At 43.7% G+C, this 21,355-nt stretch overlaps 1 protein-coding gene across 7 annotated transcripts in view; it reads right to left on the bottom strand.

Annotated features, from left to right (window-relative positions):
- The window catches only part of samd12 (sterile alpha motif domain containing 12), a 155,612-nt gene extending 135,532 nt beyond the window's left edge, over nt 1-20,080 (bottom strand). Inside the window, exon 1 of one of the 7 annotated variants that reach the window (XM_072252553.1) lies at nt 19,753-20,080. In XM_072252553.1, the coding sequence (XP_072108654.1) occupies nt 19,753-19,765 (13 nt within the window). In that variant the 5' untranslated portion in view covers nt 19,766-20,080. Of the gene's footprint in view, nt 1-19,444; nt 19,526-19,752 lie in introns of those variants that run through there. The other 6 variants (XM_072252562.1, XM_072252598.1, XM_072252602.1 and 3 more) reach the window with 6 other exon arrangements.
- Between the last annotated feature and the right edge of the window lie 1,275 nt (nt 20,081-21,355).

Here is a 21,355-nt window from a genome sequence, read left to right as displayed (position 1 = left end):
TACATCATCTGGTCCAGGTGACGTATCTACCTTCAAACCTTTCAGTTTCCCCAAGAACCTTCTCTCTGGTTATGGTCTTCACATACTTCATGACCCCTGACACCTGGAACTTCCAATATACTGCCAGTATCTTCTAGAGTGAAGACTGATGCAAAATACTTAGTCACTTTATCCCCTGTTTCGTTGTCCCCCATTACCACCTCTCCAGCGTAGTTTCCCAGAGGTCCGATATCCACTCTTGCCTCTTACACTTTGTATCTGAAGAATCTTTTAGTATCTTCTCTAATATTATTGGCTAGCTTACTTTCGTATTCCATCTTTATCTTCTTAATGACTTTTTTTAGTTGCCTTCTGTTGGTATTTAAAAGCTTCCTAACACTTTACTTTATTGTCACCAAACAATTGATACTAGAGCATACAATCATCACAGCAATATTTGATTCTGTGCTTCGTGCTCCCTGGATTAGAAATCGATAGTAAATATTAAAAATTTAAATTATAAATCATAAATAGAAAATAGAAAAGGGAAAGTAAGGTAGTGCGCAAAAAAAACTGAGAGGCAGGTCTGGATATTTGGAGGGTACGGCCCAGATCTGGATCAGGATCTGTTCAGCAGTCTTATCACAGTTGGAAAGCAGCTGTTCCCAAATCTGGCCATACGAGTCTTCAAGCTCCTAACTTCCACTAACTTTTGCTCTATTATATGCCCTCTCTTTGACTTTCATGTTGGCTTTGACTTCTCTTGTTATCAATGGTTGTGTCACCTTGCCTTTAGAATACTTCTTCCTCTTTGGGATGTATATATCCAGTGCCTTCTAAATTGCTTCCAGAAATGTGTTCTTCCACCAGTGTAGCTAGTCAGGATATTGAGCCAACTGCTGTTGCGTTGAAGGAGTAATTCTGCTGCCCAGAGTCACTACTGTTCTGGAGGTAGATACACAGCCCATTCTTGCGGGTGGCAACCAGGATGGCGGGCAACGCAGTGGTGCTCGCTCTGTCTGTCTTAACCCCGCCCTCACAGACAGTGACCTCAAGCACAGGTTTATAGCAGGAAGAGACCGGCAGATGCCAGTGGCTTTTACTGGTTCAGGATTCCAGCTCATTTATCCGAATCAGAATCAGGAATATATCCTGAAATTTGTTAACTTTGCAGCAACAGTACAATGCAATACATGATAATATGGGGAAAAATTAATTACAGTAAATATACATAATAGTTAAATTAAATAAGTAGAGGCAAAAATAGAAAAAAAAGTGAAGTAGTGTTCATGGGTTCAATGCCCATTCAGGAGACAGATGGCAGAGGGAAAGAAGCTGTTCCTGAATTGCCGAGTGTGTGCCTTCAGGCTCCTGTACCTCCTACCTGATGGTAACAAGAGAACAAGGCACGTCCTAGGCGATGGCAGTGCTTAATGATGGATGCCTCCTTTTTGAGGCACCGCTCCTTGAAGATGTCTTGGGCACTACACAGGTTAGTGCCCAGGATGGAGCTGAGTAATTTTACAACTTTCTGCAGCTTACTTTGATCCTGTGCAGTAGCTTCCCCCTTTCTAGACTGTGATGCAGCCAGTTAAAATGCTTCCCACAGTACATCTATAGAAGTTTGCAACTGTTTTAGATGATATACCGAATCTCAAACTCCTGATGAAATATAGCTACTGCCTTGTCTTCTTTATAGCTGCACTGATATGCTGGGACCAGATTTTATCCTCAAAGATATTGCTCACTCTCTCCACTTCTGATCTCTCTGGTGTACATTCTTACCATTTCGGGAGCCCACAATCGGCTGTCTGGTCTTGCATGCAAGCTTGTTACCGTGACACTCAACAAGCTGGTATACCTCGCTCCTGTATGCCCTCTCGTCAGCATCCGAGATTCTGCCAACAATGGTTGCATTGAGAGCAAATTTACAGATGGCACTTGAGCTGTGCCTAGCCACAAAATCATGGGTGTAGAGAGAGTAGAGCAGTGGGCTAAGCACGTATCTGAGGTGTGCCACTGTTGATTGTCAGTGAAGTGGAGGTGTTATTTCCAATCTGCACATCATGGTGTTCAGGTTTGAAAGGATCCATTTGCAGAGGGAACTGCAGGGGAGCAGGTTCTGCAGCTTATTGATCAGGTCTGTAGGAATGATGGTGTTAAACACTGCTGTAGTCAATAAACAGCATCCTGACCTAGGTATTTGTACTATATTGGTGATCCAAGGCCGTGTGGAGAGCCAGTAAGATCTCGCCCACCATAGACCTATTGTGCTGGTTGTAGTGGGTCGTGATTCTTGCTCAGGCAGGAGTTGCTGCTAGCCAACCTCTCCAACCATTTCACCACCGTAGGTGTGAGCACTACTGGGTGATAGTCAATAAGGCAGCTCTCACTACTCTTCTTGGGCACTGGTATGATTGTTGCCCTTATGAAGAGGGTGGGAATTTCTGGATGTAGCAGTGAGAGATTGAAAATGTCCTTGAATAACCATGCCAGTTGGTTGGCACAAGTTTTCAGAGCCTTACCAGGTACTCCATCAGGGCCTGCTGCCTTGTGAGGGTTCATTCCCCTGAAAGACAGCCTGACGTCAGCCTCCGAGACAGAGATCACAGGGACACCGAGTGCTGCACAGATACTCGTATGTAGTTTTATTCTCCCTTTCAAAGCCAGCATAAAAGGCATTGAGCTCGTCTGGGAGTGAAGCATCACTACCATTCACGGTGTTAGGTTTCGTTTTGTAGGAAATAATGACTTGCCAGAGTTGACAAGTATCCGGCGTCGCCTCCAACCTTGCTCAGAATTGTCTTTTAGCTCTTGGAATGGCCCTCCATAAGTCATATGTGGTTTTCTTGTACAGATATGCATCCCCAGACTTGAATGCTACGGATCCAGCCCTCAGCAGACCATAAATCTCCTGGTTCATTGATGGCTTTTGATTTGGGTACGTACAGTATGTTTTCATAGGCACACACTCATCCACACAGGTTTTAATGAAGTCGGTAACAACTGTGGCACACTCACTCAGACTCAAATAGGAATCCCTGAATACAGTCCAGTCTGATTCAAGGCAGTCCTGTAGGTGCTCCTTGTCCATACCTTCTTAGTCCTCACTCCTGGTGCTGCAGTCTTCAGTCTCTGCCTCTATTCAGGGAGTAGAAGTACAGCCAGGTGATCAGACTTTCTGAAGTGAGGGCATGGAAAAGCATGGCAAGCATTGTTGGTTGAAGGTGGTGTAACAGTAGCCCAGTGTGTTGTTTCCTTTGGTGCTAGAAGTGATTTGTTGGGTAATAACTGTTTAGAGATTTTTTTCAAACTGGCCTGGTTAAAATCCCCCAAAGTGACAGGGAAGGCATCAGGATGTGCTGTTTCATGCCTGATGATCACACCAGTTTGTCTTGAGCCTGTTTGAAATTGGCCTGTGATGGAACGTACATCATTACCAAACGGATCTCCCACAGCAGGTAAAATCGACGACACTTGATCACGAGATGTTCCAGGTCTGTTGAACAGGACTGGGACAGCACAGCACCGCGAGGAGTTGATCATGAAGCACAGTCCTCCTTCCCTGCAGTTCTCCCTTAGCAGCGTAATGTGAAACCATCAATTTGAATCACGTCGGGAATGGAAGGGGTTGACCAAGATTCTGTGAAACAAAGGAGCCAAGTGATCCCAAAGTCCCTCCGATACAGCACCCTAGTTCTGAGATCTTCAATTTTATTTACCAGAGACTGTCCGTCTGCCAGTGAGATGGCCGGTATTGGGAGTCGAAAGCCTTGTTTTCTGAAACGAACCTTGGGCCCAGCTCTCCATTCCCTCTTCTGCCATCTTAAAGGGGAAGTGCCTGCGACCCGATACATACATACATACACACTCCCCCCACCCCCCGGGAAAGCCACAGGAAAGCAGTATCCATCATCAGAATCTCCCACCATCCGGGCCATGCTCTTGTCTCACTGCTGCCATCAGGAAAGAGGCACAGGAGCCTTACAGTGGTGCTAGAAAGTTTGTGAACCCTGTAGAATTTTCCCTATTTCTGCATAAATATGACTTAAAACACAAGTCTTAAAGCTAGATAAAGAGAACCCAATTAAATAATCAAAAACATTATACTTGTTTGCTTTTTTTATTTGAGAAAAGTGATTCAATACTACATGTATTTGTTGGAAAAATGTGTGAACCTCTGGAATAGTGCTTTCTACAACAGCTATTTGGAGTCAGATGCTCCAATGAATGAAATGAGATTGGAGATACAGGTTATAGAGGTGCCCTGCCCTATATAAAAATAAAAGACATGAAGACTGGTTACTGACAGAGCCTATTCTTTTCAGGAAAGATCTGTTTACGTCAACCATGCCTCAATCAAAACAACTTTCAGAGGATCTTAGAAAAAGAATTGTAGAGATGCATGAAGCTGGAAAAGGCTACAAAAGTACTTTTAAGGACTTCTCTACAAATGGGGGAAAACTCTGTACTGTTGCTACTCTCCCTAGGAGTGGACATCCTGCAAAGATCACGCCAAAAGCCCAAGGTGTAATGCTGAAGGAAGTGAAAAAGAACCCAAGGATAACAACAAAAGGTCTGCAGAAATCTCTGGAACTAGCTACCGTCTCTGTTCATGTGTCCATTAAAAGAAAGAATCAGAATCAAAATAAAGTTTATTGTCACCAGCATGTGTCATGAAATTTGCTGAAGAATGGTGTTCATCGAAGGACACCACAGATCTCAAATAAATAAATAAATAACGGCACGTCTCAAGTATGCAAAAGACCACCTGGATGTTCCACAACTCTTCTGGGACAATGTGCTGTGGATAGATGAGACAAAAGTTCAACTTTTTGGCAGAAATGCACATTGCTACATTTGGAGGAAAAAGGGCACTGCTCACCAACACCAAAACCTCATCCCACTGTGAAGCATGGTGGAAGGAGCATCACGGTTTGGGGTTACTTTGCTGCCTCAGGGCCTGGACAGCTTGCAATCGTTGAGGGGATGATGAATTCAAAATTGTATCAAGACATTTTACAGGAGAATGTCAGGGTAGCAGTCCGTCACCTAAAGATTAAAAGTTAGATAATGCAACAAGCAATGATCTGAAAGACAAGAGTAAATCAACAGAATGGTTCAAAAAGAAGAAAATCCATGTTTTGGAACGGCTAAGTCAAAGCCCTGGCGTTAATCCTATAGAAGTGTTGTGGAAGAACCTGAAGCAAGCAGTTCATGCAAGGAAGCCCACCAGCATCCCAGAGCTGAAGCAGTTTTGTAAGGAGGAATGATCTAAAATTCCTCCAAGCTGATGTGCAGGACTAATCAATAGTTACCAGAATGGTCGGTTGAAGTTATTGCTGTATAGAGGGGTCACACCAGTTACTGAAAGCAAAGGTTCACATACTTTTTCCAACAAGTACATGTATTGTGTGCTGGGGCAGCAGGCTGAGGGTAGCAGACACCAACAGAATCAACAAACTCATTCGTAAGGCCAGTGATGTTGTGGGGATGGAACTAGACTCTCTGACGGTGGTGTCTGAAAAGAGGATGCTGTCCAAGTTGCATGCCATCTTGGACAATGTCTCCCATCCACTACATAATGTACTGGTTGGGCACAGGAGTACATTCAGCCAGAGACTCATTCCACCGAGATGCAACACAGAGCGTCACAGGAAGTCATCCCTGCCTGTGGCCATCAAACTTTACAACTCCTCCCTTGGAGGGTCAGACACTCTGAGCCAATAGGCTGGTCCTGAACTTATTTCCTGGCATAATTTACATAGTAATAAAACCATAAATAGTTAAATAGTAATATTTATTATTTATGGAGCAACTGTAACAAAAATCCAATTTCCCCCGGGATCAATGAAGTATGACTATGACTAAGATTGGATCATTTTTCTCAATAAATAAATAAATAAGTATAATGTTTCTGTTATTTATTTCATTGAGCTCTTTATCTAGTTTTTAGGACTTGTGAAGATCTGATCTGCATATTCACGTAGAAACAGGAGAAGTTCTACGGGGTTTCTAGCACCACTGCAGGTCCCCACCACCAGGTTCAGGAGGAGTTATCATCCCTCAACCATCAGGCTCCTGAACCAGCATGGGTGACTTCACTCACCTCAACTCTGAACTGATTCCACAACCTGCAGACACACTTTCAAGGAGTCCAGAGCTCACATTCACAGTATTATTTATCATTTTTGTATCTGCGTAGTTTTTCTCCTTTTACACATTGCTGTTCGAAATCCGTATAGTTTTGCATTTTGTTCCATTTGTTTGTTTTACACTGAATGCCTGTAAGAAAATGAGTCCCAGTGTATATACATATACAGTACACACATACTTCCATAATAAGTTCTGATTGGCATGGCTTTCACAGAAAAATTCCATTGCTTCGGCTAGCTTGAAGTGCAGGGACATCAAACAGCAGCACCTGGGTACGTTCAGCAGCAAAGCACACACCATCCTGAATGGAAGCCGACCTCACACCTCGCTAGAGTCACTACTACAGCGCTTATTACCAGCAGCAATTTTATTTATTTAGAAATACGGTGTGGAACAGGCCCCCTCCAGCCCAAAGAGCCACATTGTCCCACAACCCATGTACTTAACCCCAGCCTAATCACAGGACAATTTACAATGACCAATTCACCTGCTAACCAGTATATTGCTGGAACGGGGGAAGCAGCCAGAGCACCCAGAGGAAACCCACGTGTTACCAGGGAGGACGTACAAACTCCTCACAGACCAGCTCGGATGCCCAGAGCTGTAATAGCATCATGCTAACCGCTACACTAACGTGGCATTTTAAAGAAAAATGCACTGCAGAATATAATTGCGAAAAAAGCACGACAGGACTACTACTACTACTACTACTTCAAAAAAAATCCTTGGCAAGCTTCTATAGATGTGTGGTGGAAAGTGTGCTGACTGGCTGCATTACGGCCTGGTGTGGTGGTATGGGAACACCAATGCCTTTGAATGGAAAATCCTACATATGGTAATGGATTCGGCCCAGTATTTTATGGGTAAAGCCTTCCCAACCATTGAGCGCACCTACATGAAATGTTGCCATAGCAAAGCAGCATCCAAAGATCCTCATCATCCAGGGCATGATCTTTTCCCGCTGTTGCCATCAGGTGGAAGGTACAAGAGCCTCAGGACTCACAGCACCAAGTTCAAGAACAGTTACTACCCCTCAACCATCAGGCCCTTGAACAAAAGGGAATAACTACACTCATTTAAGGACTCTTATCTTGTTATTTCATGCTTATTTATCGTTAAATATTTATATCTGCATTTGCACAGTCTGTTGTCCACTGATCCTGTTTATAGTTGCTATAGATTTGCTAAGTATGCCTGCAGAGAAAAAAAACTCAGGGTTGTATATGGTGACATGCATATACTCTGATTATAATTTTTTAAAACTTTGAACTTCAGAAGGTCATTACAACAACTCACTCTCACCACACAAGGACAATTGAGGAAAGTAATTAAATGATGACCCATGCCCCATTAAATATTCTCAGTGCACATTTTCCATTTTTACCTTCAGCCCGTTGACAAATGGAATCAGAATCAGGTTTAAATTCACTGACACATGTTGTGAAATTTGATGTTTTGCAGCAGCAGTACAATACATAACAAATACTATCAATTACAATGATAAATATATATTAACGAAATTTGCATCTACTCAAGTTATGTTGGAGCACAGGAGAATGAAGGGAGATTTGATAGGGACATACAAAGTTATGTGGAGTAATGTAAACTGGCTTTTTCCACTGAGGCGTGGAACTAACAGTCACAGGTTAAGGGTGAAAGGTGAAATTTTAAGGGGAATCTGAGAGAGAATGTCTTCACTCAGGGGGTGGTGAGAATGAGGAATGAGCTGTCAGAGGAAGTGGTGGATACGGGTTTGATACAAGTTTGGACAAGTGCATGGATGGGAGGGGTTATGGGGGGCTATGGTCCAGGTGAGGGTTGATGGCACTGGGCAGACTAACAGCTCGACATGGCTTAGATGAGCCAAAGGGACTGTTGCTGAGCTGCAGTGCTCTATGACTCTATGAATCTAATATTCATACACTAAGTTAGGGGATCCCCCTTATCTATTGTTTCACTAACATCTGGGTTTCAGCTATAGAACCAAACAGGAACCTCTGCCTTGAAAGTTTGACAAGGGCTTGTCTCAAACTAACCTGCCTCTGGCCCCAGTGAATGTGAGTTTGGTCTGCAAAAGGGAAGGATATCAACATCTCTGCATAATACACCCAAGTGCCTCTAACACAGGGGTTCCCCACCTGGGCTCCACAGACCCCTCTGTTAATGGTAGGGGTCCATAGCATTAAGAAGGTTGGGAACCCCTGCTCTCATGGAAGGTACGAGATGCAGAAAGGAGGTTTATGACAGCCAGTATAAAAGAGTGTGTTGGGGAACATTAATGTTCAACAGGAGCCATGAATGATGGGGATTTATTAGCCAAAACATGCACTGTATATGTTGCAATGTGTGAGGCAAGTGCTGCTGATTTTGAGCAGTGAGATTTGACGAACCATTCATCAATCCCGACCAACACACGCAGATGCCGGAGGAACTCAGCAGATCAGGCAGCATCTATACAAAAGGAATAAAGCGGCGACATTTCTGGCTGAGACCCTTCATCAGGACTCAGGCCGCGACCTGAAACATTGCTCGTCCACTCCCGTCCATAGCAGGTCAGATTGCATCTACGGAGAAGAAGAACGAGGGGATGCTTCAGGCCACAACTCAAGACCTGATGAAGGCCTTGGCCCAAAGCATCGACTGTTTATTCCGCACCATAGGTGCTGCCGAACCTGCTCAATTCCTCCAGCATTTCGTATGTGTTTCTCTGGATTTTCAGCATTAATGGTTTCTGACGATAATTATCAGTGGGATTCACGCCTCTGCTGGCTTTATGTACATAATCACCTCCCACGACTTCATTCTGGTCAGGAAGGGCATCTCAAGCACTTGAAATCTGAGGGCCTTATACTGCTCCATCTCAATAATTGTGTCACATTCTATCATGGCTTCCAATGATCTCCTCAAACACTGGATGTATGCAATGAAAAATCCCCAAACACAGGGATGACTAAATGTTATTTAACATAATTAAGTATTTAACAATATAAATTTAATTTATATTTTATACAATTTCTTCCCCCACTCCATCTTCCTCTATTCCCTGCTGGCTTTTTACCTCTTCTCACCTGTCGATTACTTCCCCCTGGGTTCTTCCCCCCCCCCCCATTTCTCTTTCTCCTATGGGCCACTCTCCTTGGCACGTGGCTAAGTGGTTAAGGCACTCGACTAGTGACCTGAAGGTTGTGAGTTCGAGCCCCAGCTGAGGCAGCGTGTTGTGTCCTTGAGCAAGGCACATAACCATACAGTGAACTGCGACGACACTGGCGCCAAGCTGTACCAGCCCTTGCCCTTCCCTTGGACAACATCGGTGTCGTGGAGAGGGGAGACTTGCAGCATGGGCAACTGCCGGTCTTCCATACAACCTTGCCAGGCCTGCGCCCTGGAGAGTGAAGACTTTCCAGGCGCAGATCCATGGTCTCACAAGACTAACGGATGCCTTTTTTATGGTCCACTCTCCTCTATTAGATTCCTTCCTCTCCAGCCGTTGACCTTTCCCACCCATCTGGCTTCATCTATCACCTTCCAGTTAGCCTCCTTCTCCTCCCCCTACCTTTTAATTCTGGCAGCTTCCCCCTTCCTTCTCCGTCCTGAAGAACGCTTCTCGGCCTGAAACATCAACTGCCTATTCATTTCTATAGATGTTGCCTGACCTGCTGAGGTCCTTCAGGTGTGCGTCTGTGTGCATCAGATTTCCAGCAACTGCAGACTTTCTCTTGTTTATGACAATGTTGGCTGGATGAGAGAGTTGTGGCAGGGAAGGCTGGCAGGAAAATTGAAGGCTTCTAAAGCATTGATGCAGTTACAAGGAATGCACACCATTAGCATACTTCATTAGGAGTTTGAGGAGATTTGGTATATCACCGAAGACTCTAGCAAATTTCTACAAATGTACTGTGGAGAGCATTTGGACTGGATATATCACTGTCGGATACAGAGAAGCCAATGCACAGGGTCAGAAAAGGCTGCAGAGGGTTGTAAACTCAGCCAGCTCCATCACAGGCATTAGCCTCCCCACCGTCGAGGAGGCCTTCAAAAGCCAATGACTCAAGGCAGCAGCATCCTTCATGGAGGACCAGCACCATCTAGAACACGTTTTCTTCTCGTTACTACCATCCAGGAGGAGGTACAGGAACCCAAAGACACACATTCTATGTCTTAGAAACAGCATCGCCCACTCCACCATCAGATTTCTGAACAGTCCATGAAAACACTAACTCACTATTTTGCACACCTTTTGAACTATTTACGCTCGAAGAGGAAGAGGAGAGCCATCCACAGTACCACCGATGCGGCAGAGAGGGCCTCAAGATGGCTGTGGCTCAAAAGAGGGGAGCCATGGAGTCATAAGTAGCTAGCCATCTGGATACAAGCTGGGGTCTGATCAGCCCTGGCTGGGTCACCTGGAGGAGGTTGTATGATGTTGAAAGACCTGAAACACTCGATGATTCCAGGAACATCACTGAAGATGTGTCCAGAAGCATCAGTAGATATATGTACACAACTAGAATTCTGCCAAGGATAAACTCCTTGAGCTGAGGAACAAAAAAACATTATGCAAAATCAAATCCCATCTCACTTGGGTAGGGTAAGAACTTGGAGGAATTTTCCAGTCGTATTAAAACATACAGTACAAAACAACTCAGCAGATAAAGTACAGAATTTAAGTAGGTGAGAAAATGTCAAGTGTGTTAAATATGAAAAAAAATATATTTACCTCACCAAATATAACCCAGGGACTGTATTCATACCTTCATATCACAAAAAATTTAAATCACTGAATGCAAAAAGATTTAAAAAAAAACAGATCAACTTAGAATCAGGTTTATTATCACTGATATTTGTTGTAAGATTTGTTGTTTTACCTCAGTACAGTGTGATACATAAAATATACCTTATGTTACAAGATATATTGGTGTGGAGATGGGTCTCTACCAGAGGTGTAAAGCACTCCTTCCCTCTGCTAGCCTCCAAGTCACTCTTGGAAAAGGTGTAGCACCTGCTTAGCCTAAACCACCCCGATCAGGGTCACGTGAAGCTACGGGAGCAGGTGGTGGATGGTCGTATGAGCAGCTGGTGCATATCACAAGTCCTGGTTATGTGACCACTAACACCAGGCAGACAATCTCCGAAGAGTATTGATAATGGCTGGGGTCACCCATCTTGTAAAGACACTGCCCAGAAGGTGGTAATGGCAAATCATTTCTGTCAAAAAACTTGCCAAGAACAATCATGATCATGGGAAGAGCATGACTGCCTATGTCATACGATATGGCGCATAACAAAAGAATCATATTAAATAAGCAAGCACACAAAAAAGTGAGGTAGCGTTCTTCATTTCATTGTCGGTTCACTGAGTGGGTATCTTCAGGCTCCTGCAAAAAGGTTCAAAGGTTCACTTATCGTCAAGTGTACAACTCTGAAATTTTTCAATTCTCCAGGTAGCCATGAAACCAAGGAAGTGAAGAAAGGCAGCACGATCATCAACTCCCAAATCCCTCTTCCCACACAAAAACCAAACCAAAAGGGCAGTTCGACCCCTAAACCCTCCTCCCACTATAGATTCCAAAAAAAAACCCAAGATGAGGTGGAAAAAAAACAGAATATAGAAACTATAAGACTGAAAAAAAAAGTCTATAGTCCAAAATCCACATCCAAAATGCAGAAAAAAACCTGTGCAATACTCTCCGGGTGCAGAGGCAGGCTCTCCCCTCCCTGGTACAGAGCAACTGATCAAGAGGCAAGCAGCCAGCATTCACCCCTCCGCACTCGCTTCAGTCTTCCTCGTCATTTTAATTGGCGAACAACGGGAGCTTTAGTTGGTTTGCGCCTCATCCTGCAGCCTGCCCACCACGAGGGTCACACATGCTGCCTCTGCCTCCTGGAATCCTCTTGGAGACAGCAGAGTGTTGGAATACCCAAACGATCTCCAAGCTTCTGTTCTCGCCCTGATATTTCAACCTCCCTCGTCGCTTTAATCGGCAAACAATGGAAGCAATAATAGGTGAAGTAGGGTCAAATATCAGCTTGCGTGCCACCCTGCATCCTTCTCACCACAAGGTTCATTCGCACTGTCTTTGCCTCCCAGAATCCTCTCAGAGACCGTAACTCCTCAATTTAATGATGGATGCTGCTTTTTGAAGATTTCCTCAATACTGGGGAGGCCATGATAGAGCTTGCTGAGTTTACAGCCCTCTGCAGCTTTTTCCCAATCCTGTGCACTGGAGCCACTACCTCAGGTAGTGACACAACCAGTCAGAATGCTCTGTATAGTACATCTGTAGAAATTTACTGGAGTCTTTCGGTAGCACATTAAAACTCCTCAAAGTCCCAATGAACTATAGCAAAGTTCAAAGTAAATTTTACTATCAGAGTACATATACGTCACCACATACAACTCTGAGATTCATTTCTCTGCAGGCATACTTAGCAAGTCTATAGAATAGTAACTATAACAGGATCAATGAAAGATCAACCGGAGTGAAGAAGACAACAAACTGCGCAAACGTAAATATAAATAAACAGCAATAAATAGTGAGGACATGAGATAATGAGATAGAGTCCTTGAAAGTGAGATCATTAGTTGTGGGAACATCTCAATGAAGGGGTAAGTGAAGTTGAGTGCAGTTGTTCAAGAGCCTGATGGTTGAGTGGTGGTAACTGTTCTTCAACCCGGTAGTGCGAGTCCCAAGGCTCTTGTAACTCCTACTGGAAGGTGCTGAGAGAAAAGTGTATGGCCTGGACGGTAAGGATCTTTGATGATAGATACTGTGTTCCGATGAAGGTATTTCATGTAGATGTGCTCAATGCTTGGGAGGGCTTCATCTGATGTACTGGGCCAATCCACTACCTTCTGTAGGATTTTCCTTTCAAAAGGAATACCTACTTTGTAATTGCATCAATATGTTAGGCCTAAGACAGACCTTCAGAGATGTTAACACCAGGAAGTTGCAACTTTCTTTAAGTTTTAAACAGTAGGATTGCCACATCTCATTTTAATCTTATTTTATTTGCTAATTTACATAACTATATAACATGAAGATCTATCACTTCATCATTAAAAAGTTCATTTACATGGCCTCAGAGCACTTTACACAATATCTTAAATCATCATTGCCATCGGGAAGGTGGTACAGGCGCCTCAGGACTCACACCACCAGATATTGCCCCTCAACCATCAGGCACTTGAACCAGAATGATAACTTCACTGAACTGTTCCCACAATCCATGAACTCACTTTCAAAGACTGTTCATCTCGTGTTCTCGATACTTATTGCCCATTTCTTTTTATTCTTTTGTATTTGCATTTTGTCTTTTATACATTGTTTGTCCCTCTTGTTGGGTGCAGTCTTTCATTGATTCTATTCTGTTTCTTGGATTTACTGAGCATGCCTACAAGAAAACGAAATCTCAGGGTTGTATATGGTGACATACATGTATTTTTGAACTTTAAATGATCCAAGGCAAGACATGGCACTTACCCCAAGCCAAAAGAATTCCAAGATCAACTAAAGGAGTAGCCAATCAGGACTGAGGCAAGTGAATGGGGGCCTACGTAAAGGCGAGCACTCCCAGAGGGAAATACCAACAACTGCGTACTGAGGATGTTGCCTAGACCGGTGATGAAATGTCTACAATTGCCAAGCTCATCAAACACTACAATATCAAACTTACCCAGAGCAACACACACAAAATGCTGGAGGAGCTCAGCAGGCCAGGCAGCATCTATGGAAAAAAAGTACAGTCGACATTTCGGGTCAGACCTGCCAAAGGGTTTCGGCCAGAAACATTGACTGTACCCTTTTTTCCCCCACAGATGCTGCCTGGCCTGCTGAGTTCCTCCAGCATTCTATGTGTGTTGCTCGAATTTCCAGCGTCTGCATATTTTCTCTTGTTTATGGTCAAACTTGCCCCAACAGTTCAAGACTCCTCAGCATCTGAGGCACAAACCAAGCCCAGGAATAGATTCTTGTTGTTTGTGAAAGGACTGTAGAAACCACACAGACTTCACAAATACAGGGATTCATTTGAACCACACCCCTATGACATCAACAGCTGGGGCACTGTGAATGCAGAACGCACTGCAGCAACTGATCACGGTTACTTCACCAGAACACTCCCTGTTGCTACTCATTACCACAAACAGCAGCAAGAATTTGTTGGAACAGGTTCACTACAAGCTACACCATCCAGATGATAGGCCAAAAGACACGGAAGCAGAATTAGGTCATGTGGCCCATTGCGTTTTCTCCACCATTTTATCACTGCTGATTTATATTCCCTCAAAACCCATTCTCCTGCCTTCTCCCCATAAATGTTGATGCACTGACCAATCAAGAACCAATCAACCTCCGCTATAAATATACCCAGATGTTGATAGTTCGTCTTTTACGCAAGTGGTCCAGCTGATGGTAGAGGTCCCTGTTATGAAAATAAAGTTAGGAGCCCCTGTTTTACTGGGTTCCTTATGTTACACCCACGCATAACCACAAAGATCGCACAAAGATAAAGGTTAGCTTTATGTCACGTGTGCATCAAAACATACAGTGTATCATTCTGTGTCAATGACCACAGTCCGAGGACGTGCTGGGAAGAACCCGCTGGTGTGCCAGGGGCATGTGCCGACATAGCATGCCCACAACTCACTAACCCTAACCACATGTCCTTGGACTGTGGGAGGAAACCAGAGCACCTGGAAGATACCCATGTGATCATGGGGAGAACGTGCAAACTCCTTACAGACAGTGGCAGAACGGCACACCAGGGGTTACCTTGTCACATTGCCATGCAAAAACAAGTTTAAAAAAAGTGCACTAACTTTAGTAGCAGATGCCGCAGCTATAAAAATATCTTTAAAACATGACCAACAACCAGTTGGTTCACACTGTAACAGTGTAAAAGGAATCCTGGACAGAACTCCTTGTTCTTCAAATATTGAAAATGAATTTCTAACATCCACATTGGCCTCAGTTCTGTTGTGTAGACATGACTGTTCCAACGCTTTCTGACTGACCCCATTGTTCCAACAGACAATACACCACTAATTTTGTATGAAATACATTGGAAAGCCAAAACAAAAAAGTGAAAAAATAACTCAAGCACACACAAAATGCTGAAGGAACTCAGCAGGCCGCCAGGCAGCATCTATGGAAAAGAGTACAGTCGTCATTTCAAGCTGAAACCCTTCAGCTGGCCCCAAACATTGACTGTACAGGTTTCCCCCCGCTATCCGAAGGTGGAGCGTTCCTATGAAACGGTTCGTAAGCTGGAATGTCGTAAATTGAATAAGCAAATATGGAAAAAATTTTCGAGCGTTCCCAGACCCAAAAAATAACCTACAAAATCATGCCAAATAACACAAAACTTAAAATAACAGTAACATATAGTAAAAGCAGGAATGATATGATAAATACACAGCCTATATAAAGTAGAAATACTTTTCTGCAGCACGTCTAGCGCAGCGAAAATCTCGCAGTAGCACTCACGGTGGAAGCGCTCTCAGCAGAAACACTCTCTCCAGTAAACTTTAAGCTATGAAGCTGCCAAATCATCCCAAATAACACATAAAAATACACAGCCTATATAAAGTAGAAATAATGTATGTACAGTGTAGTTTCACTTACCAGAATCGGGAAGACGCTAATAAATTGCAGTTTCGTCACAGTTAAACACTTGCTTATACGAATAACCACCTTCTGTAATTATTTTCTTCAGTTCTGCTGGGAACTTTTCAGCAGCTTCAGCATCAGCCGAAGCACCCTCTCCGGTAAACGTTAAACTATGAAGCTGCCCTCACCTCAGAACCTGATCAAACCCCTCATGACTACCTTTAAATTCCACTTTCGCAACACTTTCATCACCATTGTCCAGTGCTTTCTGTTACAGCTCATTATAAAGACTGACCAATTTCTCCTTAAGTATAAGAAAACTTAACGGAACACGACCTTTTTTACACCCATCAATCCACTCAAGCAATAGACTTTCCATTTTATCCATTATGGGATGCCGACTAAGAGAGACCACTTTGCTACAAGCAGAACCAACAGTAACATTGGCAGCTTTCAAATTTCTTTCTCTCTGCGTATAAATAGTGCGAATGGTGGACACAGGCAAGTTCAACGCGCGGACAATGTCCTTACTTTGTTCACCACGATCGAAACGCTTAATTATGTCTAGTTTTACACTAAGTGTAACACCCTTACGAGGTTCTTTTAGGCTTTTCCAATACCTTAGAACTCATCTTGCTAACGGATACACAAAATTAAATCGAGATAAAGCACGTGTTTAAGCAATGGCGGCTAGAATGCAGTTCCGGGGGAGGAACTTGGCTGTTCGGATGCGCGCTGCCTTTTTCGTAACAGTGAAAACACCTTATTACTATTTATTATTTATGGTGCAACTGTAATGAAAACCAATTTCCCCCGGGATCAATAAAGTATGACTATGACTATGTTAGCGAAAACAGGGAAGTAATGTAGGTCTCTCGTAACAGCGAGGTGTCGTAAAGCAAACGTTCGGAAAATGGGGGCCACCTGTACTCTTTTCCATAGATGCTGCCTGGTCTGCTGAGTTCCTCCAGCACTGTGTGTGCATTGCTTAGATCTGCAGGTTTGCTCTAGATTGTGATTGAGAAAATAACTCAGTTCAGACAGCATAGGGGAGTGAAAAGAAAATTTAACAATTTTTTGTCAAAGATCTTTCAAATTATGAAAGATGAAAACTCTTTATCAGCTCTTTCTCAGACACCTCTCTCTCCGACTAGCCTGATCCATCTTGATTTTTAAATGTGCCTATTACTAATAAATAACTAATTAATATCAATATTTATATTAAAACAAGATTTAAATAATTGTTAATTGAGAACAGTACAGTAACAGGCCATAATGAGCTTATTCTGCCCAATTACACCATGTGACCAATCTACCCACTGATCAGTGCATCTCAAGACTGTGGGAGGAAACTGGAGCAGCTGGGGAAAGCCCACATGGCAAACGTACAAACTCCTTACAGATAGCAATACAAATGGAACCAGGGTCACTGGCTCTTAATAGCTTCACACTATGGTGCTGCCCACCACCCCGACTAAACCCATCTGCCCCCTAGAAATAAGCACTTCTGGTCACATGCACAAATGTCCGGCTGATCTGGAAATCTCCCTACCATTTGTTTATCTTTCAGTCCACTTCCTCTAAAAGCTACCAAAAAAAAAAGCACAACACTGAATGCACAATTAAAAGCACTTGTCTTTTCATTTTATGGAGACCAGAATAACACCATTGACTCGGAACTGAGCCTGGGAGGTGCCTCTATTTCTTTACGAGTCTAAGGAGATCCGGCATGGCATCTAAAACTTTGACAAACTTCTATAGACGTGTGGTGGAGAGAATATTGACATGAAATGCTGTCATAGGAAAGCAGCACCCATCAGAGATCCCCACCACCCAGGTCATGCTCTTTTCTCGCTGCTGTCATCAGGTAGAAGGTACAAGAGCCTTAAGACTGGCACCACCAGGTTCTGCAGTAGTTACTAACCCTCAATCATCAGGCTCTTGAACAAAAGGGGGTAACTACACTCACTTGCCCCCTCATTGAGATGTTCCTACAAGCAATGACCTCACTTTAAGGACTCTTTATCTTGTTATTTCATGTTCTCATTATTTATATTTGCATTTGCACAGATTTTGTTGTCTTCTGCACTCTGGTTGATCTTTCACTGATCTTGTTATTGTTCTATAGATTTGCTGAGTATGCCAACAAGAAAAAGAATCTCAGGGTTGGGACTTTGAGGTACTTCGATAACAAGTTTACTTTGACTTTGTAGCTCGATCTCATTCTACACTGCAAGACTAGAGGTGGCCCACAACCCTTGTACTCACTTTTTTTTTTGATGTGGTGTGGCGGGGTTGGAAGGAGATATGATGGTAAAGGAGGGGGTGTACAGTAGATAATTAAGGTTTATATTATTGCTTTGTTGACATTTTCCAAAACAGCACAGAATGATAGGCTCCCTGTAAATGAATGGAGATGGAAGAGATTTCAGAACCTGGAATTATACACAAAATGCTGGAGGAACTCAACAGAACCTCTGTTAGCTGGCTCTGGGCCTGTACTCACTGGACTTTAGAAGAATGCCTGCTGCTCTCTGTAAGGAGTTTATACGTTCTCTCTGTGACCGCATGGGTTTCCTCCCACAGTCCAAAGACACACCGGTTGGTAGACTCAATGGTCATTGTAAATTGTCCTGTGATTAGCCTAGGATTAAATCAGAGCGGCGTAGTGCGAAGGACTGGAAGGGCCTATTTTGCAATGTATTTCAATAAAAATGAGTGAGGATCTCACTGAAACCCATCCAACAATGAAAGGCCTAGTTAGAGTAGATATGGACAGGATGTTTCCAATAGTAGAGGCTTGTAGGACCAGAGGGCACAATCTCAGAATAGAAGGACATCCCTTTAGAACGGAGGTGAGGAGGACTGTATTTGGCCAGAGGGTGGTCAATCTGTGGAATTCATTGCCATGGATGGCTGTGGATGCCAAGTCATTGGTTGTATTTAAATAGTTATAGTCATACTTCATTGATCCTGGGGGAAACTGGTTAAAGCGAAGGTTGATAGGTTTTTGTTAGTAAAGGCGTCAGCGGTTACAGTGAAAAGCAGGAGAATGGAGATGAGAGAGATAATAAATCAGCCATAATCGAACAGTCTCGATGGGCCAAAGGGCTTAGTTCGCTCCATGTCTTATGGTCTTAGGCTAGACTTGTATGGAAGGAAATGATCAGTCTGTATTTCAGGCCAAGACCTCTCATCTCATGCAGGGCCTTGATACAAAATGTCAACTGCCCTTTTCCTTCCACAGATGCCGTCTGACTTGCTGAGTTCCTCCAGCACAGTTTCCTATATCTTAAAATACGGTGTGGGAAATTACTCTCGAAATATATTTGGCTTCTCTTGCATAGCTAGAGATTAGTCACTAAGTTTTAACAAGGCAAATTCGCCAGTATAAAAATTAAACACGTAAATTATTTAAAGACTGTAGGGGGTTTTTCCAGTTACTCTTAAAGGAATACTGTGAGAAATCTCAAATGATTTATGGACACTTTCAAATCAACGTTATAAACATGCAGCACGCCGCCTCCCCCCCACCCCAAATGTTAAAGAGAGGTTGTCAATGAATACCGGACTAGCCCGTAATATATATTTTTTTTTAAATCACATCTATGCATTGCTTAAAATAACATCGAAAATTCACCACAACACTATCGTGGAAATCTGGCAAACACGCTGTCAAATTCATTTTTCTTTAAACATACCATGCATTTTTTGATGACATTTCTGCCACTTGACTCGACAGTGACGGTGGCCTCAGATAGTTTACTGAAACTGTCGTGAATTTACAGCGGTTTTGCTTCCAGAAATAAAGCTAGGTCACCCTCCCTCTAAAACAACAACCCTAAAGCACATACTGTACACACTTCTGCAGAAACACGTCGCTAACCCCTCTCGATGCGAATGGGGATCGCATGAATGGGCAAAACAGGCAGCTGCTTTCTCCTGCCGAGAAGTCAGATAAACCCCATCTTCTTTTAATTTCCCGCAAGATAATGCGATCAAAGCTCACCTTCAACAGCCATTATATCAAGCGGCTCCTTAACTCGAGCATTATTCCTTCGGCGAGAGCGTGAGTTGAGCAACTCTTCCGGAACACAGGCTGGACTTTCGCATCGGTCGTCACTCAGGTCCGACCAGGCTCAGCGCAACCTGCACCAGCCGGCCGGCGGCGCGCATGCCCGCCGTGCCCGCGCGGAGCCCCGGGACTTGTAGTGCGGAGCGGCTGCCATCGCTGCCCGCTTGACTGCGGCGGCAGTCCGAGGGTGCCGCGGGCTCCGGTGGCGCAGCCTGCTCCCGAACCGTGTGAAATAAAACACCGCAAAGCCGCGCCACAAGTGTGCAAACGCTCCCCCCCCAACCTCGCAGAGATAAAACTCTAATCCCCGGGGTGCTTTGTACTAGAAGCAGGTTGCTAAGGCTTGAAGGGCGGTTCAGCAAGTGATCGTCTTTGACAATTTGACCAGCCAATTGCGGTCTGATTATTTTAAGCATTTTATACTGCCAGCAATGACGTGATCGATTTGCAGATAGCGGCCGTGAAACCGACCAATACATCTTCAGAGTAAATCTTATTTCCTAAAGCAAGGGGACCTGGGTTCAATTCTCTGCAATTAATTTCATGAAATTCGGTTTTAAATTGACATTATGTTGACAATGCTTAAGAAGTAATTCCTTTAAAACAAAAGGCATCCTTATCACTGGGAGAGAAGTCTAACAGATTACGTCATTTAACACACACACACACACACACACACACCCACCCACCCACCCACCACAAACATACATACAGAAAAACACACAGACATGCACATACACACATACACATACTGACACACACAGACAGACACAAACATACAGGCACACACGGATACTCACATACAGATACACACACAAACATATAAACACACACATAGCAACACACACAGCACACACACATTCACATACAAGCACACACACAGACATGCACACACACAACCACGCACATACAGACAAGCACACACACATATAAATAGACATGAACATACACAGGAACATGCAGACACACACATAAACACACAAACGTAAAAATGCACACACATACACACACACACACACACACACACACACGAACACAAACACACACATAATCATACATAGACTCAAGGAAATCTGCAGATGTTGGAATTTCAAGCAACACACATAAAAGTTGCTGGTGAACGCAGCAGGCCAGGCAGCATCTATTGGAAGAGGTACAGTCGACGTTTCGGGCCGAGACCCTTCGTCAGGACTAACTGAAAGAGGAGATAGTAAGAGATTTGAAAGTGGGAGGGGGAGGGGGAGATTCGAAATGATAGGAGAAGACAGGAGGGATGGAGCTAAGAGCTGGAAAGTTAATCGGCAAAAGGGATACAAAGCTGGAGAAGGGAGAGGATCATGGGATGCGAAGCCTGGGGAGAGAGAGAAGGGGGGAGGGGAGCCCGGAGGGTGAACAGCAGGCAAGGCGTTATAGTGAGAGGGACAGAGGGAGAAAAAAGAGAGAAAAAAATAGGGGAAAATATATACATAAAAAAACAAATAAGGGATGGGGTGTGAAGGGGAGGAGGTGCATTAACGGAAGTTAGAGAAATCAATGT

This window comes from Mobula birostris, chromosome 1 (assembly GCF_030028105.1).
Source record: "Mobula birostris isolate sMobBir1 chromosome 1, sMobBir1.hap1, whole genome shotgun sequence".
Lineage (NCBI taxonomy): Eukaryota > Metazoa > Chordata > Chondrichthyes > Myliobatiformes > Myliobatidae > Mobula > Mobula birostris.
This window is presented reverse-complemented; position numbering and strand designations above follow the sequence as displayed.